Raw genomic sequence first — 26,307 nt, 5'->3', positions numbered from 1 at the left:
ACGGAAGGAGCGTACCGCCATCTAGTGGAGGCATTGTAGATTGCGCCTTATAATCCAACATATGAAAAAAAAATACAAAATAGCCATTCATTGAAGGTGCGCCTCATAATCCAGTGCACCTTTTAGTGCGGAAAATACGGTACTAAGATAGTTGACAATTTTCATTTTCATTTTCTACTTATAATGACAACAAATTATTACAAATTTGACACGACAGGAGAATAGAGCAAGTTGTCTAAAAAGAAGCTTCTGACATATGAAGTCAAGGATTACCAAAATGCTCGAGTAGAGCTTTTTCATCTCCTCACAAGACTTCGTCAAGGCCAAAAGATCTGTGTTGTATTTTTCCACTGCCACCTGGGGAATAAAAACATTGGCGTGCAGGTAAGTGTCTTTTCAATCAGGCAGTCTGTGCTCGTCACTAAATATCCCTTCAGAAAACTCCAGTCTGTTTCGTATGCAGTGTTCACACAGCTGACTTGTGGTTGGTGGATGAGCTGTGCTAATTGCGATCACTTCTGACTCACTTGCAAACAAAATCTCTTCCTTGTTATAGTTATTGATCCATCTTCCGGCTACCTACTGACCTAACCAACTACTGCATCTTGGTGCCATTGACCTACTCGTACTTACTCACCACCAATCTACTAAGCACATGTCTACTTTCAAGTTACTTACTCAGCTTCCCCTAAAATGTCCAAAAATAAGTGATCAAATACATGTCATTGACTAAATATGCACTACAACGCGCTCAACTTTTTTCCGAATCAGCTTCTTATTACCGGTTACGACGCGACTCTCTTCTCATTTATTCCCGCAGCTTCACTGTGCTTCAAACTGTGTGGACGCTGAGCGTCTACAGCGTGGACGCTGGGCGTCGAGATGATTGGATGATCGGTCTGAGGCTGAATCTGTTTTTGGTTGACAGCGAAATGAGCCAATCACCGATCTTTTGGTGTAGGCATCGTGGGAACATTTTTCAATTCTCATTCTGTTCTGAATTGAACTGGAGACTTCTAATCATCTGAGCGACACTCTCTTTGTTGAAAACGACGAGCGACAAATTCTTTTTTTATTTCTGGTGGGTTTTATTGTAGGTGCTGTAGTTGTAGGACACTAGTTCAGTCCCTGGAAAAGACGCCTTGTTGGTATGACAGGGTCACAGATAATTCTCTTGAAAAGGAACAGAGAGTAGAATCCATGTATAAATAAACGGACACATTTCATGATGTAGGCCGAAATTGAGCTTCCCCTCCTTGACAGACCAGCATCTGCCACTGCTACCTACATACACTCCTTTAAGCTACTTACCTATCTACTCACCGCCAAGCTACTGACCTGCCAACCTACTACCTACTGTACATGCATGCCTTCAAGTTACTTACCTCCCTACTCAGAATCAGAATCAGATTTATTGGCCAAGTAAAACCTGGATGGCACAAAATTTCTTGAATTTCAATGAAAAGAAGACAGAAGTGATCTTGTTTGGTCCCAGTGGCCCTTGTACATCCCATCCTGTATACTTGGGCCCCCTGTCTCCTTATCTTAAGTCAACAGTCTCAAACTTGGGCCTTAAACTGGACAGTGATTTCAAACTTGACCGGCAAATTGGTGCCGTTGTTAAATCCAGCTTCTTTCACCTTAGACAGCTGGCCAAAGTAAAACCTCTCCTCTCTCATGAACACTTTGAGACAGTAATTCATGCCTTTATTACATCCCGGCTCGATTACTGCAATTCCCTTTACTTTGGAGTCAGCCAGTCCTCCATTAAGCGCCTTCAGCTGGTCCAGAATGCCGCTGCCCGCCTCTTGACTGGTACTCGTAAGAGGGAGCACATAACTCCTACTCTGGCATCCCTTCACTGGCTCCCCATACATTTTAGAGTTATTTTCAAGATCCTCTTATTTGTTTTCAAATCTCTAAATGACCTCGCACCACCTTACCTCTCTGAGCGCATCCGCCCCTACGCACCTGCCCGGCGCCTCAGGTCTGCGGACCAGGCATTATTAGAAGTACCAAGAACTAAACTGAGGCTCAGAGGGGATCGAGCCTTTTCTGTTGCTGGTCCCTCTCTCTGGAATGACCTCCCACTGAACATTCGGCAAGCCTCCTCGCTGCCCATCTTCAAATCCCTCCTCAAAACTCACTTATATTCTTTGGCATTCGACTCAGCATGACTTCGATTTGTTCTTGGTTTTACCGTTCGGTGCTTTCTACCGTCTTTGTTACCGATTTGTTTTACTGTTTATGGTATATGTTAAATTGCTCCATGTACAGCACTCTGTATGCAGCGATGGCTGTTCGAAAGTGCTCTATAAATACAATTGAATTGAAAAAGTATGCAAGAAACACACAAGGACTTTCCAGTTACATAGAAAAGAGAGCAATAATGGGGGAGACAGAACCAGAAGCCTGGTGGCTCGCTGTGACTCACCACCATTCTACTGATTGACTAACCTTTATGCTGAGCGGCCTCTAGTTTTCTTCCTAATACTGATCCTTGTGTTACCTATATAACACCGATCAACATTTCAGCCATCTCGCAACTAGTCATCATGTTACCCACCGACTGCGTTTTGTGCTTTCTATGACCCACCGCTAGGTTCCATTGTGCCACCAACCTGTTACTCACTTTCTCTGACTAAATCTGTCGGTTCTATAAACTCAAGATACCTTTATTCTGATCGCATGCGTCAGATGAGATTTTTGAGGGGGAAATCGATATAATCCAGTTTGAAATTAAGTTCTAACATAATACTATGTACAGCAACAGCTTTTTCCCAGTAATCCTGAAACCTAGCAGAATAACAGTTGACACGGCCACATTAATAGATAACATATTTATAAATAAGATTGACCATAAAATGGAAAGTGGACTTCTCATTAATGACATAAGTGACCACCTACCTGTTTTTGCAGTTTTTCATCATTATTTTGATAGAAAAGCTAAGTCAACAACTCACATAACAGAAATAAGACTAAGAACCCAACGCTCCACCGACGCCTTTAAGCAAGACCTAGAAAAACAAAACTGGACCGAGGTCTACTCAAACGAAGACCCAAATACAGCGTTTGAAGTATTTCAGTCTACCATAATCTCTTTATATGATAAACATTTTCCATTAACTAAAGTCTCCAAAAAGTATAAAGACCCAAGTAAGCCATGGATAACGAAAGGCATAGAAAACGCATGTAAAAAGAAAAACAATTTATATAAATTGTTTTTAAAATTGAGAACTGAAGAAGCAGAAAAAATATATAAGACCTATAAAAATAAACTAGTAAATATTATAAGAACCAGTAAAAGAGATCATTATCATGCACTATTAGAGCAGAATAAAAGTAACACACAAGAAATATGGAAGATACTTAACCAAGTAACCAGAAATAGTCCTAAAAAAATGTATTATCCAGAGTATTTTATCAAAGGCAAAAATACTATTTTGGAAAAAACTGCAGAAATAGCAACTGAATTTAATGAGTATTTTGTCAACATCGGCAGTAACCTAGCAAAACAAATTCCTGATCCAACAAACTTGTTTGAAATAGATAGATATGTAGAAAAAAACTCCTCCACGATGTTCCTTACTGCTGTAAAACAAGAAGAAGTATCAAATATTATAAAAACTTTTAAAAATAAAAAGTCAACTGATTGCTTTAATATTGACATGACAATAATAAAGCAGATTATAGAATATGTAGTGCGACCTTTCACGCACATATGCAACCTGTCATTCAAAGCTGGTATCTTTCCATCAAAAATGAAAATTGCTAAAGTTATTCCAATCTATAAAAGTGGAGAAAGACATCGGTTTACAAATTATAGACCAATATCACTACTACCACAATTTTCAAAAATATTAGAAAAACTATTTTCTCGCAGACTTGATAGCTTTATACAAAAGCATGCGCTGTTAAGTGAGAATCAATATGGCTTCAGGGAAAAACGGACCACCTCAATGGCAGTTATGGAGTTTGTGGAAGCATTAGCCACTAATATAGACAACAGAATTTACTGTTGGGGTTTTCCTAGATCTAAAAAAAGCTTTTGACACAATAGATCACAGTATATTATTGAAAAAACTAGAAAGATATGGCATTAGAGGTGTAGCTTATAAATGGATAAAAAGTTATTTAGAAAACAGATATCAGTACGTGCAACTCAACAATAAAAAAACGAATCAACTAAAAATCACTCACGGAGTTCCTCAGGGGTCAGTGCTTGGTCCAAAACTATTCATCTTATATATAAATGATATCTGCAAGGTCTCAAAACAATTTAAATGTGTCCTATTTGCTGATGATACAACTTTCTACTGTTCTGGAATAAATCTGAAACAGCTCCTGACAACCGTAGAAAACGAATTAAACAAATTAAAAAACTGGTTCGACAGAAATAAATTGTCACTTAACCTGAAAAAATCGAAGTTAATTGTTTTTGGCACAAGACCAATCAAACACCAAGCTAAAATTATGGTAAACTCAATTGAGATAGAAAGAGCGTATGAAACCAAGTTTCTCGGATTAGTAATAGACTCAAAACTATGTTGGAAGCCACATATCGATAACGTAAAAAGAAAAATAGCCAAAACCGTAGGGATCCTCTACAAAACCAAGGAAGTGCTAAATAAGAGATCTTTGTACACATTATACACTTCATTATTATTACCATATATGACCTACTGTGTGGAAATATGGGGAAATGCCTGCAAAACAAACACACTCCCTATTCTCAACCTACAAAAAAAAGCAATTCGAATTATTAATAGATCAAAATATACGGAACCCACAAATCCACTATTTATCAAATTAAATACGATGAAATTTTATGACCTGGTTGACTTTAAAACCGCCCAATTAATGTACAAAGCACACAATAACCTGCTCTGCCAAAACATTCAGAAGTTTTTCGAAATTCGAGAAAGCAGCTATGATTTAAGAGGTACCAACTTATTCAAAAAACTCAAAACAAGAACAAACATCAAGCAAAGAAGTGTATCTATCAAAGGTGTTAATCTGTGGAATAATCTCGAAACGGACCTGAAAATGAGTAAATCGCTTGCTGAGTTCAAAAACAAATTCAAAAAAATAGTACAAACAACCTACATCAATCAGAGTTAAAATGATAAATTCAAAACATTAAATATAATGATAAATCAGAACTAAGTTGATAAATAGAGAAAGGTATATAAATATCCATTATGAATACAAGAGAAAATTGACACAAGAGTGTCAGGGTGTGGAAGTATATAATCCCGATACAAACCAAAAGTTGTAAAAATATCACGGTTAAGGGTAAAGTATGAGCCTTAATGGAGACTTCTTTCTTCTTACTTTTTTCTTTTCTGATTGATATAAAAATGATTTATTAGATACAATCACATAACGGGGTAGGACTAGATAAGTTTTTTACTTCTTCCTACTCCCTTGAACATAATAACTGTGTTGTATGAAGATTGATTTCTTTCTTTTTTTATCTACCTTATTTTCTGTCAAATTATTACTGTATATATGTTTTATGTTCAATAAACAAACAAACAAACAAACATAAAATGGGGACAAAGATCAGCTTCCGGACAACATTGCTACCTGTCGACTTAGATACTCTGCCTACTCCCTAAACCAGGGGTGTCAAATTCATTTGGCATTGTGGGCCGCATACGGCCTCGGTAGATGTCAAGTGGGCCGGATTAAAAACAATCTCACTGATTGCACAAATGCACAAAACTTTAACAAGTAATTGGTATTGAAAAATATAGTCATGCATTTTAAGATTAAACGAGATTTATAAAGAAAATAATTTTAAAACCATTTACACATGTGCATATAAAATCTAAATGTAATCCCTGCCCACACCTTACAAACGAAGGAGAGCGCTATTAAATGTGTAAAGAATAAAGTATTCACATGTCCTTGATAGCGTCTGCTGTGTTGGGTCTGTCTCAGTGACATATTGAGACTGCTGTTGTCTTCTACCCTGATCAAAACGGTGTCCCCTAGCGGATACTCCATGAATTTATTCAAAATATTCATTCCGTGTCTGTTCTGCATTTTTTCACTTTTAAATGATCCTGCGGGCCTGATCGAACCTCTTTGGGGGCCAGTTCTGGCCCGCAGCCCGTATGTTTGACACAGCTCCCCTAAACATTTACCTTCATGCCATCTCCCTACCATTGAACCACCTACCAACTGTCTAGCTTTGTGTTACTGATGTAGCTAACTACCAATGACCGTTTACTAAGTGGCCACAAATCAACTTCCAAATCTTGGTACCAGTTTTAATCCTACCTTCAGGTCTTTGCTGAAGCGTGCATGATGCGCCTCAACATTTCTCTTCTTGGAGCTTTTTCCATATTGGATGACTTTCTGCAGTTCATTTTTCAGTACTAATAGAAAAAAAAACACTATTATTAGGCCGCGTGCCATTGGGGCCAACACTTTTTGCAGTATCATGAAATGCTATCTACTCACCATCGACTTCAGCGATTAGGCCTTTGACAGAAGCTAGGAAACACATCGAGAAAGCGGTTTCATTTAACTTAATTTTCTTTCATCTTTGAGCAAACATGAAGACGGAAATACCTCCTGGGACCGTTTCAAATTCTCCCAACTCCTTGGTAAAGTTGGCCAAGATCGGCTCATGCAACATGACCTGCTCCACAAGGGCATGGAGCAGGGTGAAAGTTCGCTCTGTACCGCGAAGCTGCGGTAGCTGTGGACCGATAGCACTTGTAAGCAACGACATGATAGTGCCATCTTAGTTAAAAAAAAAAACCACATGACATCCAGGAAAGATTGAACATTCGTGTGTGCGAGTGTGTGGGTGTGTGTCTGTGCCTGTGTAATCTCATGAGTTCCTTCATGTGAAGGCCAGACATTCGTGCTGTCAACGCAACAAATCAATTCACTCCAACAAAGGGATTTTTTTTCACTTTTTTTGTCCTTCTCTGGCTAAGGTTGAAATGGAATTTTCTTCAAGAAAATCATAGACTACCAGCTGACACAGGTGAGCATTTCCCTATCGAATAATATGTTGGAAAAACAGTCCGACAATTGTGCTTTGCAAGGTTTTTACAGTTCATTAATCACTTATTGTAGCTTTGGTTATGTTGGAAAAAGGAGCAATGCTGTCTAATGTCATAATGTGTTCCAATATATGTGTCATGATTTGGTTTGTAACCAACAGGTGGCACTGTAGGGCTTCCCCTGCAGCTGCACACCTGTTGGTCATTATGTAATTAGTAGTATAAAAGGACTCCCGCCTGACCACTCATGGTCGGGTCATTGTTTGTTTCTTTGTTGCTGTCATGTATGTTTGTCATGTTTCTGTTCTTGATAGTTTTTTGCTCAAGTCATGGTTTTGTTTGCTACTTTGGATTCTTTTTGTTTTGGATTTAGTTTTCTCTGTTTTAATACAATTTGTCAAATAGACCCTGCTCCTGCCTCTTGCCTGCTTTTTGGGGTCCACCACCACCACGCAACGTGACAATACGTAGGTGATATCGGCCTTTACAAAGATATAAATTCTCAAATTTGAATGTCCAATTCCCCTGAAGTCATACGGGTCCCAGCAAATCTTACAAGAAGTAGCCAGTGAGAGTAAAATAATCTTCAGTGCCTTTTTGTCTTGCCGCACATGGTAGTCAGGCGTGCATTTAAGACCATCTATCTCAGGCTATGTCGATTTAATAGCTCAATAGGACCGCACCTCAGAAGGGAACGGAAGGCCTCGGCTTCATTAAAGCAGGTCGAGGACATTTTAGGTGTGGGCCCAGCACAGAGGCCCTTAAAAATTCCTGGCGGGGCCACTTGCACACGAGATTCAAATTAAATTCGGAACAGTTGCACATATGTCCAACCGCTACAAGAGAGAAAAGCAATTTAGACTTTTAAGAGAAACACAGTTAGGTTCACGACCCCACGTGGATGCCACCTTCTCAGCATGTCTCGCAAAAGACGTCGGTTGTTACAACCCACAAGTTACAACTCTGCTGTTGTGTTATGCGCTATACTATTTCCTGCAATGATGCAATAAGCTAATTTGTGCAATATTATTCTACGCGACTGTGACTATGCGTTTGCTTTGCTGTTGATATATTTTGACACAAGTATCTGTACTTTACTCAAGTACAGAGTGTGAATACTTTTGCCAGGTGTCTATTCCAATAAGCTATAATGCGAAAAAAAATCATTTATTATTACTGTAATACATTTGTATTGATTTACATTGGCTGCGCTATTCCTGAACTGAATACCTACGCTGTGTAATTGCTCATTTCGTCTGTGAGCTTGAGGAACGGAGCAATCACTCGTCAAAATGTAAGCTCCAGACAAGCGATTGAACTGAAGCGGCCACAGCAGGAAGGCCCAGAGTCAAAATGAAAGAGAAGCCCTGTTGTGTATGTCAATGAGCGCTATCTTATTAGCGCTGCACCACAACCCGAGTCAGCCGACAGCGGAGTCATACTTTAGCTAAGGATGAGAGGCGGAATCCCTTGGCCTTCTTCTTTCCGGCGTTCTCGTTGAGGTAATTGCCGATGGCCAGCAGGTACTCCAGCACGGAAACGAATGACCTGCAACTGTTCAGCTCTGTACACATCGCAATCTTCTGGCCAATCAACTGCAAGGCAAACACAGCGTCAGAGTTTATTATTTTTACTTGAATTAATCCCCCCCCCCCCCCCCCCCGCGCGCACGCACACACACACACATTGACACACACGCACACAACAAACATGTTTTGAATGCAAGTATTGAGGCCAAAATAACTCTGGGCTATACTGAGGTTGTTTTTTTTTTTTGTTTTTTTTTACATTCTAAACACCACCTCATTTGACCCAATGAGATGAATAATCAGGCCTGTGTTGTTGGGCGAGATGATTATTTTGTATGTAATTGTGTCAAGTGCTAATATCCCTCTGGAAAAACACACGAATCTCTTGTTTAACAAGCACAGGGCGGAAGTGAAAGTAGGACTGGTTCGGTTTTTCCGATGAGCTGTTTGGAATAGAAATGAATGATGGGGGAGTCATGCCATAATCAGAGCCTCAGAGCCAGCCAGTACCAACATGCTGTCACCATATGCTTATTTTGTCTTATTTGACACACGCACACGCACGCACGCACGCACGCACGCACGCACGCACGCACGCACGCACGCACACACACACACACATACACTAAAATACCAACATTCAAATGTATTTGCAAGTACAGTACTTTCAAACGTATTTAAATTTATTTGAACGTATGTGCTAGTATTTTCAAACATATTTGCAACTAAATTCAAACGTACGTTTAGGTTAAAATGCTAAAAACATTTTTCCATAATGCCACAGAGTATTGACTTGCGCATGCGTAAAAAAAAAACAACAACATTTTTTTAGCATTTCGCCTGTTTTAGTACGTTTGAAAGTTACGTGAGCAATTATTTTTTATTCAGAATTTTTATCATCCATCCATCCATCCATCCATTTTCCGAACCGCTTAATCCTCACTAGGGTCGCGGGGGATGCTGGAGCCTATCCCAGCTGCCTTCGGGCAGTAGGCGGGGGACACCCTGAATCGGTTGCCAGCCAATCGCAGGGCACACAGAGACAAACAACCATCCACGCTCACATTCACACCTAGGGACAATGCTAGAGAGTTCGAATTTTTATCATTTATTATAATGTCTGCAGTGCATGAGGTCTGTTTTTTCCTATAATGCCACAGGATATTTTATTAGCATTTCGCCTACATTATACCAACACATTCATTCATCCATTTTCCGATCCGCTTTATCCTCACAAGGGTCGCAGGGGGGGGGTGCTGGAGCCTATACCCGCTGTCTTTGGGCGGTAGGCGGGGGACACCCTGAACCGGTTGCCAGCCAATCGCAGGGCACAGACAGAGACGAACAACCATCCGCACTCACACTCACACCTAGGGACAAGTTGGAGTGTTTAATCAGCCTCTCATGCATATTTTTGGAATGTGGGAGGAAACCGGCGTACGCGGAGAAAACCCACGCAGACCCGGGGAGAACATGCAAACTCCACACAGCGAGGCCGGAGCTGGAATTGAACCCAGTACCTCTGCACTGTGAGGTCGACGCGCTAACCACTGGAATACCGGGCCACCTATACCAACACGTTTGAAAGTTAAATAATTAAGGCTATGATTCTAAAGAAAACAAATGATCCGTCCGCACGCCTTGACCGGGACAAGTGGAACAGCCTCCTGTCACACAGCAAACTATTTTGACCACAATCCACTCACCAAAGTCGAAAAACTGACCACTTGGCTACCACGGGTCTATGCTACAAACTTGGGAAAGTTGCTTAACAACATGGCCTGATTGAGTGGAAGTCCGTTGTACTGTTTATCATTATGCGATTTCGACGCTACATTGCTTCGAGCAACTTTTGTCAGTTGATTCAAAGTCCTGCTGAGCCAACACTTAAAACTCCTGAATTCCCATCAGTCATTCAACTTCTTGAGAAGTTGGTGGCTCAACACATTTGTACAATATGTGCTAATCACTACGTGCATTAAACTCTCTCTTTCTGTCTGTCTGTGTCTCTCTCTCTGTCTCACGCTCTTTCTCACACTCACAACACTTAAGTAGATGTCAATTCTAGGATGTGAAGATATTTTGGCAGTGAAAGTTCCCACCAGCTGGTGAGAAATATCTCACCGGCGGTGATTTCACCATTTCCGACCCCACCTCGAGTTTTGTTTCAAACAAACTGAGCTCCAAGTTTAGTTCGGAGGAGGCATCTCAAACTTGAACGAGTCATATAAGCAAATACAGTACTTTGTTGAACAATGTCATGGCATCACTACACTGCTCACAAGCAAGAGGTGGCATGTATGTACGTATATGGAGGCTTGCTACACTACGCTATGATGTATTAACCAATAAGTGCTTGGACTGAATAAACGATAGCTCGCCCATCATGAATGTAAGACATTATTTTTTTCTCATCCAGTGAAAATTAGATAGATCAATTAGATTATTAGCTATTTTAAAACAGCAAAACAAATTTTCAGGGTTTTCATGAGTCTGTTTTTACACACATTTAATTGTTGAGAAATCCATATTGGAGTAAAGCTAAACATTGGAGCAAATTCTGATATTTGTCAGAATAAAATTCCAATTCAAAATCCGGTTACAGTAAAACAAAATTAGAGGTTAACCCTAACACCTGACAACAATCAAAGTAAAATTTATTGGCAGGGCATTAGCTGTTTTACAAAACTTTTTAAACTAAATATTATGGGAAGGGAATTTTTGAATGTCGTTATCTTTGTCCTATGTTGTAATGTATTCATATGAAAAAAAAAGATAAAAAATGTTGTAGGGGTGATAAGAGGGGCCGAAAATCATAAATATTAAACCTGTTCAGTATTTATGATGGCAGATTCTTATTATGTGTGGGGTGAACACTGAATTGGACGTGAAACAAAAGCCAATGAGGAAACAGCCTAATGCCCGCCCCCCCCCCCCCACACTGTTGTTACAGTATATTTTCCTGCTACTCCTTCATTTTCATTTTTATTTTCCAACATTTTGGAAGCCCTATGGCACTGTGCTATCTCTCAAAGGTCAACGCACCCGCTCATTTTTATTTTTTGCCTCATGTTAAGCTAGGTTTCCATTCTCTTCCCGATCGTGCAATCTTAACCACTTTTTTGCATCCTCTTTGTTGTATGAAGCAGTTCGGTTTATTTTGTGAGCGTTAAAAATCTGTCCAGGCATCCACGGCAGTCATGGCCTGTCAGTTTTGCCTATCCTGTCCCCCCACCATCCTGTCACGACCATCCACGCTTTCTCAACCTTAAAGGTGATTGCCGTGGCTGCCGCGAACATAATGCAAAGCTAAAATCAAAATGCCCAAAAAATGGCATGTGTAGCCGACTTAAATTACAAACAGGTAGAAAGAACTGCTCACCAAACGAGTTTTCCTGTTTCGGTTGAGTATGATGCAGCGCTGCTGTTTTGTCTTCATTGCAAGACAGTTGAAATGAAAGCGAAGTTGGTGAAGAATGAAAAATAAAAGAGTAGAAGAAGAGCTGGGAGGGATGCTGTCTGACTTCAATAACTTCACAGCCTGCAGTCCCTCAAGCCAATAAACAATGATCCTGTGTAAGAGAGTCACACTGCCTAATGATGAAATATTGATCCTCACTCGAGCAAAAACACTAAAAACTATATTTGCTTATTTTGCTTTTGACCTCTCTTCATTCATTTGTCTGCATAGAGAAGCAGAAGTTTCCGGAATGAAGTTAAATTGCATTCTTTGAATTCTTCGCAACACCGACTGAACAAAGCACAAATTTGATTTGATGAAGATGTTTTTTTTTTCCTCGCGCTCCATCAAATCAAGAGTCGTTTTAAAGTGCATTCTGTTTGGAAGGCTTACAAATCAAATAAAAAGAAAGCCATGAAGATTCAAAAGACAGTCAAAGGGCTCTGGCTGAATAATAGCTGTTAGTGTGATGGGAGCTTTTAGCCATGCGACACACAAAAACAAGGATTTGACCTTTTTTTTTTTTTTTACCGGGTCAGTGCACTCACAGGCTGCAGGTCCCTCATGCTGATGGGAAGCTCTCTCAGGGTGAGCAGCAGGTCTAGTTGTGTGCTCAGGTAGGGAATATGGCACATCTGCAAAATGAAGCAGGAATGCCAAGACTTTAAAATGATAACTTAGGGAAATGAGCACAGAACTGATGACAACATTGTCAACCGGCCCACTTCATGTGACCATAAAGTGAATGTAAAACGTAAAATCTGCAATGCTGAAAGATGGGCTTTTTATGTAAACACATGTGGATGCTAGTACGAGTGAGATGGAGAGCAAGAGTTAAGACTTGGGTCTTAAATTATGCTAACTAGCGACGTTTTCACTATGTTTAGACACTGACGTCTCTAGCCCCTTTTTTTCCTACTGAATAATTCCATATTAATTAAAGGTCTGATTTTCCTTTTTTTATTATTATTTTGGTGCTATATCATTTGAGCAAAAAAAAATGAGGATAATAAATCTTAATCAAGGGTGCCGATAATAATGGAGTGCAGTGTATTTTCTATAGCACTTGTCTTTGTTTGGGTCACTCACACGTGAACAACAGCCTAGAGGTGGGGTGCAACCACTTTTGTTTTTTGTTTTTATTTTGGGGGGGGGGGGTTGCAGTGCACATATAGACAAACAACCATTCACAGTAATATTCATATCTATCGACAATCTAGAGCAGGTGTGTCAAACTCTTTGCCACATTGGAGTCACCGTTTCCCTTCGAAGGCAATTATGACTATGAAGAAGTCAAGAATAATGTGTTATTCAACTATGTTTGAAGTGACTCTGGTCACAAGAAAATGCTTACAATATATGTTATTTATTACATATGAGAATTTGACATTTTTCAAGATTTTAGCAAGCATCAATCATGGAAGTTGACATGTTTGATTTGCTTTCGCGGGCCACATAAAATGATGTGGCGGGCCACATCTGGCCCCCGGGCCTTGAGTTTGACACCTGTGATCTAGAGTCATTAATTAACCATCAATGTGTATTTTTGTAATGTGGAATCTTTGAGAAATGTCCGTTATTAGCGGGTCCAACACAATGTACATGTAAAACAGCCAAATCCATTCGTTATTATCCATCATTAGCATGTTAGCATTGGGCATCGTTATGGTGTTCGTTATTTTTTACTCAGCATCTCTTCCACATAGAGATACCGTGTCAGACGGAATTACAATTTTACACAGAAACAAGTGAGATTCAGATGATGTGTGCTCTTAAGAGCAGTCAGTGTCCTCTCGTTTACTTTTTTGAAATCTGCTAGCATTGTGGAATACAGCATTCCAATACGTCCTCGAGCTTGCCGCACACGGCAAACAGTCTATCGGAGGATGTTTTATTCTGGCCCACAGCTTGTCACAGGTAACATTCGCTTGGACCGAAGACGCATCGTGTTGCACAGGAGATCAGGCCCTCGTCTTGCATATTAAATCCCTCTCAGGCCTACCATCTTGAAAGCTGTTGTGGGATGCCTGTGCTTTTTTTTTTTTTTTTTAACTCTTTTCACTGAAGCACATACAGGTCAGATGGGAGGCAGGTGTTATTTTGTTAAGAAGGTGTCTTGACAGAGTGAGAATAATGTTACTGGAACGGGGACGGGCGTTTTAAATCTGACTGAAGGAATCACAATGGGAGAAAGTAAACTCTCTACCTCCATCATGTACTGGTCCACAATATGCAGCTCGCTCACTGGTCCTTTGTAGGATTTATACATCTCCACATCCTCCACCGTGGGAACATACCTGTCAGATTTTAAAAACACACAATTAGCTAGCTGAAAGCAACATGTTAATTGCCATCCCACACTCAACACAAACCATTGCCAAGGCTTTGTTAAATGTGCCACCTTTTAAATGCTATTCTCGGATCTTAATAGCAAAACGGAGGACGCCACAAACATCCTTTTCTTTTTAATTATTAATTTTTTACTAGTGCCATCCCTCTCGGCTAAGAGAATGCACATTTCTGCTGCTTTTTAGTGAGCTGGTGACATTCATTTTGACTTAAGTGAGCAAATGTGGCTGTTTGTCCTATAGAGAGATGCGCTTTTCTGTGCTGCATTTTAATTCCTGTCTAATGCAGAAGTTTTGACATTTCAAATTGAAAGCAAAGGCATGTGAATACAAATGCTGCAAATGAAAAATTGGCTTTAAAATTGCCAATTCAAAAGCAAACATGTACTTATCTCAACTGGTCCCTGACACAAAAAAGGTTGGTCATAGGTGTCTTTCAAACGCATTGAGGTGGTGTTTAGAGGCAAAAACGATAGGATTCTGTCACTCCCCAATATTTCTGGACCTCAAGGTGCATTCCTGTGTTGACCCTTTTATGCCATTCTGCCCTTCTATGTGGCGGCCCGGTGAACCAGTGGTTAGCGCGTCGACCTCACAGTGCGGAGGTACTTCGATTCCGGCTCTGGCCTTCCTGTGTGGAGTTTGCATGTACTCCCCGTGCCTGCGTGGGTTTTCTTCGGGTACTCCGGTTTCCTCCCACATTCCAAAAACATGCATGGCAGGCTGATTGAACACTCTAAATTAAATCCTTCGGTGTAAGTGTGAGCACGGATGGTTGTTTTGTCTCTGTGTGCACTGTGGCTGGCAACCGGTTCAGGGTGTCCCCCGCCCGAAGACAGCCGGGGATAGGCTCCAGCACCCTTGTGAGGATAAAGCGGTTCAGAGAATGGATGGATGGATGCCCTTCTACATTTAGATCGGATGCTCCTCGCCAGCCCGGGTGCAGCCGTTTAGTGCCTGCGCTGACTTTAACCGTACTCATGTGCGGTCCAACTTCCTCTTTCTGTCATTTGCTCGGCTTCTGAACTCCAAACCAAATGCATTGACTTTTTCATGAGGCCCTCTCGTGCCTCCAGAGGGCCACCGGACATTAATATTGCAGCACCTGTTGGGAGAGCTTCTTTTTAAGATTGTATTCCTGAGGCACACGCAGTGGCGCATTAAAATATATATTATGTTTTCATAGAATAAATAAAATCCTTCCCCTCCACAGTACATTAGATCAGTGGGTGCTCTCCAGGGGGAGTCAGAATCCAGATCCAGTGAGTTAACTGCAAGTAGCAGGCCACTTTCATTGTGAACTCCACAAATATCCTGGGATAAAAATTTCATCACCGCACTGCTCTGGTAAAAGGTTTTGCCATCTGCTCTTTAGTATGAGAACCCGGGGCATGCAGAAGAGGAAACACTGGCCCATTTGGCATGATTGCCGATGTCATATTGAGCTTTGACTGTCGATGGGACCTCTGCTGGTTGAATTCGATGTGGGCCGGCGTGCTCTTCTTTTCTACCTCAACAAAACTAGTAATCATCAGCGAATGAGGCTATGCTATGGCTGTCTGTCCATCCCAGCGCCCCCCCCCCCCCCCACTCCTTTATGCTTTCCTCACTCTGCTTTTAGCCCCGGTCGATTTTGTTATTGTCAGAGTTGGACCGACATTTTTTGGATCACCAACTGTCATGTTTCTTAACTCATTCAGTACCAGCCAATTCTAGAACAAGTCTGAAAAGACGTTTAAAAACGTCTTTGGGAGTGAATGAGTTAAATATGAAATAATAAATCATGCGCTTGTCACCGGGCGCAGACTACCTGTGAATTTCAATCAATATTGCTAAGATCAATCATTGAAAAAAAAGTTGACTTAGTTCATCTGCAATTTTTCATTTGTTTCCATCTTTCATTAGCGAATGCAGGAAGCAGATGATCAGATAATATAAATAAAACAACTTCTACTGCTTCTCACTTTGTTCCACAGCCTCAGTGTCACATGCCCTGATGACATTAATATCTTCTTGAAGTTGAAATAGGACATTACTGAAGGCTAAAGGTTGAAACGCATCGCTTCCCCCGCTCGCTGACTCGGGCGAAAAGATCGACTCGCCTCTCGTCTTGGCAAGGAAGGAATACAAATGAGGAAGTTGGGGCCTGAAAAAGTCATACCTCCTCAGAGAGGTGATGTGCTCGTCAGACAGGCCTCCATCCTCCTCGTTAATGATGAAGAGTTTGTCCTTCAGCTCTGCGGGCTGCACCGCAAAACTTTTGAGGAAAATGTCTGCGAGAACAAGAGAGTCGACAGCGTGAGCTCGGCTGTCTTTTTTTTTTTTTTTGTCTTGCCCTATAATGGAATGACTGGAAAGAAAAAGACAAAACGTCTGCAGCCTAATTACGCCTCACTTCTCCCAAACACCTCGGGGAAACACACATTTGCAACATCAGGTCGATTTGTTTTGTTTTCACACATACGAAAGCAGCAGTGTGTGAGAATCGACTGCTTCAAGAGGGTTTTTTTTTTTATGCAGATGTAAAATGTCACACTTCAGACATGCAAATCACATTTTTGCTGTCTGTCACGAGCAGAAATGTGAAACATGGGAATCAGGATTCATGAGTAAATATTTATTCATTTTTAAAAATGAAGCCGTCAAAAAGTGAAACAGATAAAAAAAATCCTCAAAAAGTGGCAGGTATTCATACAAACAACTAATTCCTACACTAATGAAAGATGTTCATTTCATTTACAATCCATGAGGATTGTGTCCACGTGCCAAAATTTATGGATTTTACTGTCAAGCTTTGCACAGCTCTTTTTGAAAATGAGAGAAATGCCAAATAAAAAAGCTGTAATAAAACAATTATTAGCATATTCATATTTTCCAACTCAAGGCAAAATGAGCAGATGACATTTAAAAGGATCACATACTGTAGCTATTGGATGACTAATTCTTTTCACTTTTTTTCTTTTTTTTTTGTGTGCACGTGTTGGGTTTAAACAACAACAGTGAAACTTTTAAAATAGTCTAGATCAATAATAAAATAATTCATGCTCACGCTTCAGCACAAAGAATACAAAGTCCAGACTGGAATTTTACTAGGAGGGGTCAAAGTCGTTCGGACAAAGATGAACAGCGATCATAATGGCAGAAAGGCTGAGGTTTGAAGAAAGAAAGGAACTGCTCATGACACAAGCATAAAAAGCCGAGCAGCGATGCTCATTGTGGGTAAATTCTTGTACTGGGCATGCATGGCTTCTTCTGGGATATATTTACTTCTTTTCATTAATGGAACACATTGATGGTGGCATCAAAAGGAACTCAGAAGTCGACGGAAAGACACGCTAAGACCATCTCCAGACTTAAACCCCATAGAGATTGTATTACACCTGCTAAGGTAAATAGGAAACTGATGGGAGTAACACACCGGCTACCCCTCCCAAACTCGCCTATAAATAGCAAAAACTGCTGAAAGAGAAAGCAGAAGTTTGGGTGGTGTTAGTGCGTCACAGGCTCAATGCAATTCTAGCGAATTACACTGAATTAACATCTCTGCGAAAGCACAAGGAAGACTCCAGCGGCTCCATTGTGTTTGTTCACACACACACACACACACACACACACACACACATACACACACACACACACACGCACACACACACACACGCACACACACACACACACACATACACGAGCACACACACACACACTTCCTGTTTCACAGCATAAGTGATATGGTTGAGAATGAGAAATGAGAGGAATAATAAGAATAAACAGCATTAAGGCTCTATTTTATAAACATGCAAATAAAGTGCACTATGCGTGTGTGTGTGTGTGTGTGTGTGTGTGTGTGTGTGTGTGTGTGTGTGTGTGTGTGTGTGTGTGTGCGTGTGTATGCTTGGGGAGATGCCAAGACACCACAAAAGGCAGAGAGGTAAAAACACCTGTTAAAACGATCCCCCCCCCCCCCACCCCCAATATTTGCATTAATGAAACTTGACTCCTGGAGGAGGCCTCACAGGGCAGAGGTGCAGCGTTCAATTCCGGCTTCGGCCCCCCTGTGTGGAGTTTGCATGTTCTCCCTGTGCCTGCGTGGGTTTTCTCCGGGTACTCCGGTTTCCTCCCACATTCCAAAAATATGCATGGCAGGTTAATGGAACACTCTAGTCTAAGTTGTCCCGACGTGTGAGTGTGAGCATGGATGGTTGTTCGTCTGTGTGTGCCCTGCGATTGGCTGGCAACCAGCTTAGGGTGAACCCTGCCCACTGCTCAAAGACACCTGGCATAGATTCCAACACGCCCGAAAACCTTATGCTGATAAGCGGATTAGAAAAAGGATGGATGGACTTCTGGAGGAGTTTGTTTGTCTTTCTACAGCTCCAAAAAAGAAAACAATCGCTTTCTTTCATCGAGCCGTCATGAACATCGCCAAAAGATTGGGCTGAATATTATGTATGACGATATTTTGTGTTCACATGGCCTATGCTGCTCATCGAAGCAACATTTTCAGACCTTTGCCAAAGCATTCTGAGGTCCTCTCTGTCCAACAGGGAATCTCGGTTAACTAGCACATTCTCAATCCATCTTTCATTAATGTATGGACTCTAATTATCTTGCCCGCTTGTGAGACGGTCTCTCTTGACTGCGCTCTTGAAATATACACGCAGAGTGCAACCAGTTCATCAGAGAAAAAAGGACAAAATCCGACTTCAACGGACAGTTAGGACGGCGGAAAAAATCATTGGCACCGCCCTACCCACTCTTGAGGACTTGCACACTGCAAGAATCAAGACAAGGGCACGGAAAATCCTCCTGGATCCCCCGCACCCTGCCCACCACCTTTTCCAGCTACTCCCCTCAGGCAGACGCTACAGATCCATGCGCACCAAATCCAGTAGACACTTAAACAGCTTCTTCCCTCTAGCCATTAACTCCTTAAACAGTCACTGACGTAGTCACTCTTCTTGTACTACAAATACTGCTACTGGTTACTCTAAAATGGTTCAATGATTTTGTTGTTTACGATGATACTAATGCAGCGTGTTATACCGGAGACAAATTCCTTGTGTGTTCTACATACTTGGCCAATAAAGATGATTCTGATTCTGATTCTGATTCTGAGAAAAGCTTTTGAAGAGGAAAAACAATATGGCTCACTTCTATGGAGCCACACAGCGGCTGGTAACATTGATGACGCACTGCACCCTGCAGGGCAAGCTGAAGAACAGTACAGTATATATCGGCCTCAAAAAATGTGTCACGCTCACATCGTGGTCCCATTTTTTTCTTTGCTTGTGCTTGTAAAGTTAATGGGTGGGTAAAACCTATCCATTAAGTAGGAACTTACACCTCCCAATATGTTGTTCCCCTGAAAATCTAATATTGACAAAAATGCAAAGGGTATCATCAGTATGCATCTCACTCACTTTACTTTCTTCAGACTCAGGCCTTGAGCACAAGCAGCCCCTGGCCACCCCTTGTCGTCATGGTAATACCATGTGCGACCAGCATAGGTCCTGAGCAGTGGGAGGCGGGTTAAACCGTGCCTTGTTTGTATGACAGAGCCTCAAAACCGGCAGCTTTTACAAAAGGGCTTTTAAATGTAAACCAATGCCATGTTATATGTTTGGGAGCGCCATTAAATGTACAGTGAATCTGACCGACATGTTTTTGTCACTATTGAAGACATTTTTTTAGAGTCATCGTGGCTTTTGCAATAATAATAATCATGTTTGGTTACTCACTGAAGTTGTGCGCAATCTTCTGGTTGAGCATGATGTGTTGCGTGCTGCTGGGCTCCGGTGCTGCAAAGGACCCGACATTTTTCACCGAAAATTGCATGCACAAACGCCTTGTGTCGACTTCAACTCTTCGCTGGCTTCCTTTCTCCCAAAATGATTTTGCGATCTGCAGAGAAACAACAGATTTGCCATCCCTTCATACCCCGGATTTCATTGTTATCGGTTAATACATCACAGCCAATCACACCAATCCCCATAAACTGTAGAAATATGAGACCTAATCAATTGGTGAGGTGTTCGGTAGTGTGGTACCTTGTCAGGTCCAACTAGGTCCCAGTGGAAAGCCTTAGTGTGGATCTTTCTTGGACTGAGGTTGAACCTGAGGGGTAAAGGTGGCGGCGGTGGGATTGTCTTGGTGGAGGAAACTGTTTCCCCTTGTGATCCTGTTCGATTGTTTTTGGGGTCCATGCTAGAGGGTGGTGGGCTGGGGTGGGAGAGGGTAGGATCAGGAGCAGCCCGTTTTGGGACATCAGGAATTTCTGGAGAGGAACTTTGATTCATTTCACCAGCCAAATTTGAATCTTCATAAAGATCCTCTCCAGCAGACTCGAGGTCCGAGTCGTTATTGTCCTCCCCTACTACGTCTTCTGCTATGCTGAGATGTCGGAGGCTCTCGCCGCCCAAAAACATGCGCTCGCTCTTTGACTTTCTTTTCCAGTCCGAACACAACTTGCTGATAGCGCGGACCCAAGCGTCTCGCTCCGTCTGCACAGCACCGGGAAGCGGCTGACTCGAGGGGGGCACTCTGAAACTGTAGTGAACCAGTAAACCACAATATCTTGATCCTTTGTACTGCTTTGATTGAATATTTAGTTGCAAGGTGCTTGATACACTGTTAGTAGGAATGTCACTTCCCATGAAAATTGATTGTGAGTGATGAGAATTAGAGCACGTCAGAGTCACCCCCCTTATCAGCGCTCCTTTGATGAACAGTGGACAATAATCACAATGGCAGGGGTATACATTTACAGTATAAGACTTATAAAACAAGAAGTGTGTTTTAAAAAGTCAAATTAAGGGGGGTTCTTGTTTACAACTACTGTCAAAGCACCCTACAATGCACTTTCTTTCTTGAATGAATTGCCAAGTTACACGCTGTCTCGCTGGTATGTAATGATGTCACACTATTAGCCGACAAAGCTAGCTAACGCCATTCTATCAACACGCAGCCTGAACAGGATTTGAACAAACCGTGCTTTTTAAACAGAGATGAACTGTTATGCTTGGCAGAAAGAATCTTTTAGAGTGCCAAACAAGTTTCAAAATAGAAATGTTACAAAGAAGCTTGATAGAAGAGTAACCCGTGCATGTTCAACGATGGTGCTTCTGTTAGGCATCAATACATTTACCCATTTTCTATTGCGCTTGTTCTCATTAGTGTCACGGGTGAGCTGGAGCCTGTGCCAGCTGACTTTGGGCAAGAGGCAGCGTACGCCCTGGACTGTTGGCCAGCCAATCATAGGACTTTTTTTAAGGCAGAAAATGAACATTTAAAAAAACATTTTTCCCTTCAAGATAGCATAAGTATGATTGCTGGTCAATAACATTCGCAATGGGAATACAAAATATTCAGATTCATTTCTCGTTATCTTGACATAGAGACCTCCACTCACTGGTATTCATTTTTGCGAGTAACGAGGGTGAAGGTATCGGCACTGAGAGGTTTCTGGACACTGGCGTCGCCATCCGACAGATGGATCACAACGCTGACGGGCGTCGAGGACATCAGTTCGCCCTCGGCGGCGCCACGTCGACTGAAAGGGGTCAGTGTTAGCTGGCCAGGGTGCAGCTGGACCTCATATCTGGAATAACAATAGAGGAGATCATGTATTTTTTTTAAGTAGCAGCTAGGCATGTGTATCAAGAATAGCATAGTTCCACTAAATTCTGTCCGCCCCCTGAGCAGACAACATGGCCCAATTAGTAGCCTTTGGAAGGAGCAGTTTTGAGTGTCATTTTCTTTGAAAATTGGGCAACAATGTCAACCTAGATTGGCAGAAAGTTTCATGTGCCTGAAGTAGCAAAGCAGCCCCTAATATTGCAGTTCACACCATGCTTCACCGTGGGAACTGTATTTTTAGGGTTGAAGGCCTTCCCATTCCTTCTCGACGCATCAATTTTACAGTATCAGTTCTTGAATGGACAATTCACTTCAACATGCTGTGTTGATCAGAAAACAACTGGCTAAATATTTCTGCATGTGTTGAAAACACAACGTAACTGTACAATAGTTCCTTGGGGGCTAATTCTTTTGACCGTAACTACACTACACAACAGTATTATTAGATCTGGCCTGTCTGCCTTCATTCTGGAACTAACCTGATATCCAAAGCAAAAGTGAAGTAAATGACTTAGAAGAAATTGCTTGTACTTGACCCATCGAAATGATGCCAGCCCGCCTCTGTGCAGCATAAGGACACCTTCCCGTAAGGTATGCGATGCTTGAGGCTGCTGGTGTGTGCCTGCACTGCCCCCCTCTGCATGACTGTAGATGTTTCTGTAAATGATCTGGTTAACAAGCTGCATTATCTGGAGAAAAAAGAAGCACGGAGGATAATGGAGTGAGAGCAAAAATGCACACGTCCTTTGTGTTAGAAGTGTCAAAATTCAACCTTATGCTTGTCGTCCACTGAAGTGGCCTCCAGTTCGTAATCATGGTGGCCTTTGAACGAAATAGAGAACCTGGAACCGACTCCGTCATCACAACTTTTGATGATGACAAAGGGAAGTTGGCGCTTGACGATGCCTTTCTCGATCGTGCACAGCATTTTGGTGGTGAAATCCATCTGCATGGATGGATGGATGGATGGATGGATGGATGGATGGATGGATGGATGGATGGATGGATGGATGGATGGATGGATGGATGGATGGATGGATGGATGGATGGATGGATGGATGGATGGATGGATGGATGGATGGATGGATGGATGGATAGATAGATAGATAGATAGATAGATAGATAGATAGATAGATAGATAGATAGATAGATAGATAGATAGATAGATACCTGAAGAACCCTCTTCTTCCACCTATAGCGTCCATGCTTGTGCACGCTGAAGTTGTACTGTGAGGGAAGCTCCTCCTGTGTCACAAGACACGACATAGTGAATATTGAATACAAAAAAAAAAACTGATTACTTTCCCATCTGAACCAAATTTCTTATTGGGTGAATTGGACACATTCCTCATAACTGTCCAACAACTGCGTAAGTCACATTTTAGAGCCATAATAATAATGCAAAGCACTGCATAAAAGACATGAGCAAATATGTATTCTTATGTCCGCACCTGGTTCATGACGACAAAAAGATGGAGATGGGCTTGTGAGTGAAAGTTTTTGGAAAACATTTGTGGTGGACCGGGGAGACACTTTGTTTTGTTGTATAGCTACCTGCTTTTAATAGCGGATGCGAGAGGACATGAAGTACGTCATTGTGAAGTGGATTTAGAAGGTTTCCACTTGAGAGTGATGCAACGAAAAACGACACTTTTATATGGCGCGTCGAATGCTGAGATGACTCTTGTGACATCTCAAAGAAGAGAATGAACGAAGGACTGTGAGTGCGAATGAGCCCGGCTCACCAATGAAAACCGATGGATGGACTCTCATGCTTGTCAGTACATCACCTCATATCACGGCAATCCCACGACAGCATGAAAATGTCCCCCATATTTGTCATATCTGTGCGCAATTAAGTTGTCACGGGATGATAGTATCATGACTTCAAGACGGTACGAATCGGATGTTGTCTCAGAGGAAAGGTTCTGACCTCCTCGGGAGCACTCTGCAATTTGGTTAACTGGCCTTGATCCTTCCTGGCGAGGTCCAAAGCGTCGTCGATGGACAGCTCTCCATTCTTCACCTTGTTCATGATGCTCAGCTGCATCTCGTTGCTCAGCTGAAATCACAGCACATCACAACTCAATCAGGTTGCATGCGGTCTCATTTCATGTTTGGCGTTGAAAATCAATTCATTCTTCTAACTGTCCGTGTGTTTCCAAGTCAAACGTTCAATATTATTGCTTCGTTCATCTGCATTTTTACCATGCAAGAATTACCTACCAATATGGGTCCAACAGACATCTTGAAAGGGTGAGCACTTTTACTTTTAGTTTTATTATGCACTTTTGTTTACACTTGTATGAAAATGTTAAAAGATTACTGAAAAAGTTGCTTGCAACAGTCAAAAAAGGACTCGTAATTCATTATCGTACAAAAGTATGTGCTAAAAATATTTTTTAAGTCTTCTATTTATTCATTATTTAACAATTAGGCCCTCTTTTTGTGCTCAACTCAAGTCTAGTGCAAAGCGGCATCTAATTGTGCATGGATGGATTTTACTTTCTTTTGGATTTTTGCAGATGGACGCAATTAGAAAGGGGCGATTGCGCCATTGTGGGAGTGAACACAGGTGACTTGATTCCTGACCAATTGAAGGGCTCCCCTCAATCCCTTTATATTTGACGCAGGAGAGTCACACTCTTCTTTGATTTTATGGAGGTCAAATTTGACCTTGCAGAAGATTTAAGAGCACAGAGAACATTTATAAGGAATAGCGAGCAGAACATCACAGGTGGATGATCACAGATCACCGCTGAGAAGTGAACAGATCGAGAATGTCTTACACTTTCTGTGACAGAACCTCCCGGCCCAGGAGGGTGTTACAAAAATTAAAATAAAAATGATGATGATAATAATGCATTAAATGAATTTAATTTGGCATTTTTATGAACGCAATAAGATGTCATTCACTCCAAATCTGTCTTCCTGGGCCGGGATAAAACCCATCACCAAAATCAGATTACACCACCCGCGCCACCGCTTAGACCTGATTTTACCTAATCTAAAGTGCATCGCGCTGTTAAAGAGGAACCACTGCAGTCAATAAAATCTTTTCGGTGAATGTGTTTGCGCACATATAAAGTGAGGAAGTAGTGAAAGTTTCAGATCCTTTCATAAACGGAACCAAAGTCTACCTTCACTGTGGGCACGATTACACTTTGGACAAGTTGTCTCTTAACATGTCCTTTCTTGTCCTGATAAGTTTTCTCTCACCTGTGGCAAGTCTTCAATAAATCTCTCCATTCTGGACACATTGTCCTTCTTCTTTCCTCCCAAACTCGGCATTCTCAAAGTTAGTTTTAGTGCACCTTCACGCTCCGCTAGAGTTGTTTGGTTCTTTTCCTGCACCAATCTGCTCCTTAAAAAAAAAAAAAAATCAAACCGCTGTTGTTATACTGTGTGTGGCAGTTCCCCGCCCACTATCCGCTCAGGTTCCACTTTTTGTAGGTATGTCAGACCTAACTAGGCTCCGCCTCTCTCCCCTTACTTTCAGCTTTCTCCTCAGGTAACACACGTCTGCACATGTGTGCAGCACGCATAAAACACTAACACACTCCAGCACATAGACAACAACATTCGTGTTGGGAAATTTACCCTAACAGGGAAGTTTGAAATGAGGAAGATGGAAAAAAAAAGGGACATGGGAACCAAACGTGAAAGGCAGACTACACTTTCAGTTGCAAGGCACATATAACGACGGACAACCTTTCAGTCTTTCATCCACAATGTCAAAGATGGACAGACAGCGCAAGTTTGTCACTGGTTTGGTCACATAGTTAGTTGGATGTCACTAATTGTCTTGATAGTGCTTGTGCGTGTGTGTGGGGGGGGGGCAGAGAGAGAGAGAGAGAGAGGGAGGGGGCGAGAGAGCGTGAGAAAGAGGGAGAGAGGGAGCAAGAGAGTGAGAGAGAGCCTGAGAAAGAGAGAGAGAGGGAGCAAGAGAGTGAGAGAGAGAGAGAGAGAGAGAGGGAGGGGGCGAGAGAGCGTGAGAAAGAGAGAGAGAGGGAGCAAGAGAGTGAGAGAGAGCCTGAGAGAGAGAGAGAGAGAGAGAGGGAGGGGGCGAGAGAGCGTGAGAAAGAGAGAGAGAGAGAGGGAGCAAGAGAGTGAGAGAGAGAGAGTGAGAGAGCGAGGGAGAGAGATAGAGAGAGAGTGAGAGAGAGGTTACTTGTGGTGACTATGTGTATAACTGGTATCATTAGCTATGCCCACCAAATCCACTAGATGGCACAATTTATGTCCTTTCATACTTTATTTCAGGGGTGCCCAAACCTTTTGGATCGAAGATCTACTTTTCGATCAACTAACCT

General features: G+C 41.9%; 1 protein-coding gene across 2 annotated transcripts in view; it reads right to left on the bottom strand.

The window, feature by feature from the left end:
- The window catches only part of LOC147210084 (uncharacterized), a 28,538-nt gene extending 3,168 nt beyond the window's left edge, over positions 1–25,370 (bottom strand). The window contains exons 1-16 of one of the 2 annotated variants that reach the window (XM_086104729.1): positions 25,214–25,370; positions 23,928–24,056; positions 23,165–23,239; positions 22,767–22,940; positions 22,526–22,683; positions 21,768–21,956; positions 20,407–20,905; positions 20,098–20,260; positions 16,524–16,635; positions 14,221–14,311; positions 12,563–12,649; positions 8,468–8,620; positions 6,583–6,712; positions 6,472–6,504; positions 6,289–6,386; positions 274–357 (exon numbers count right to left, since the gene is read on the bottom strand). In XM_086104729.1, coding sequence (XP_085960855.1) covers positions 274–357; positions 6,289–6,386; positions 6,472–6,504; positions 6,583–6,712; positions 8,468–8,620; positions 12,563–12,649; positions 14,221–14,311; positions 16,524–16,635; positions 20,098–20,260; positions 20,407–20,905; positions 21,768–21,956; positions 22,526–22,683; positions 22,767–22,940; positions 23,165–23,239; positions 23,928–24,056; positions 25,214–25,285 — 2,247 coding nt within the window. In that variant the 5' untranslated portion in view covers positions 25,286–25,370. The remainder of the gene's footprint in view (positions 1–273; positions 358–6,288; positions 6,387–6,471; positions 6,505–6,582; positions 6,713–8,467; positions 8,621–12,562; positions 12,650–14,220; positions 14,312–16,523; positions 16,636–20,097; positions 20,261–20,406; positions 20,906–21,767; positions 21,957–22,525; positions 22,684–22,766; positions 22,941–23,164; positions 23,240–23,927; positions 24,057–25,213) is intronic. The other variant, XM_086104738.1, reaches the window with a different exon arrangement.
- Between the last annotated feature and the right edge of the window lie 937 nt (positions 25,371–26,307).

This window comes from Hippocampus guttulatus, chromosome 1 (assembly GCF_054856545.1).
Source record: "Hippocampus guttulatus isolate MCC_2025c chromosome 1, RoL_Hgut_1.0, whole genome shotgun sequence".
Taxonomy (NCBI): Eukaryota; Metazoa; Chordata; class Actinopteri; order Syngnathiformes; family Syngnathidae; genus Hippocampus; species Hippocampus guttulatus.
Note: the sequence above shows the minus strand (reverse complement) of the source record. Positions and strands in the feature narration are given on the sequence as shown.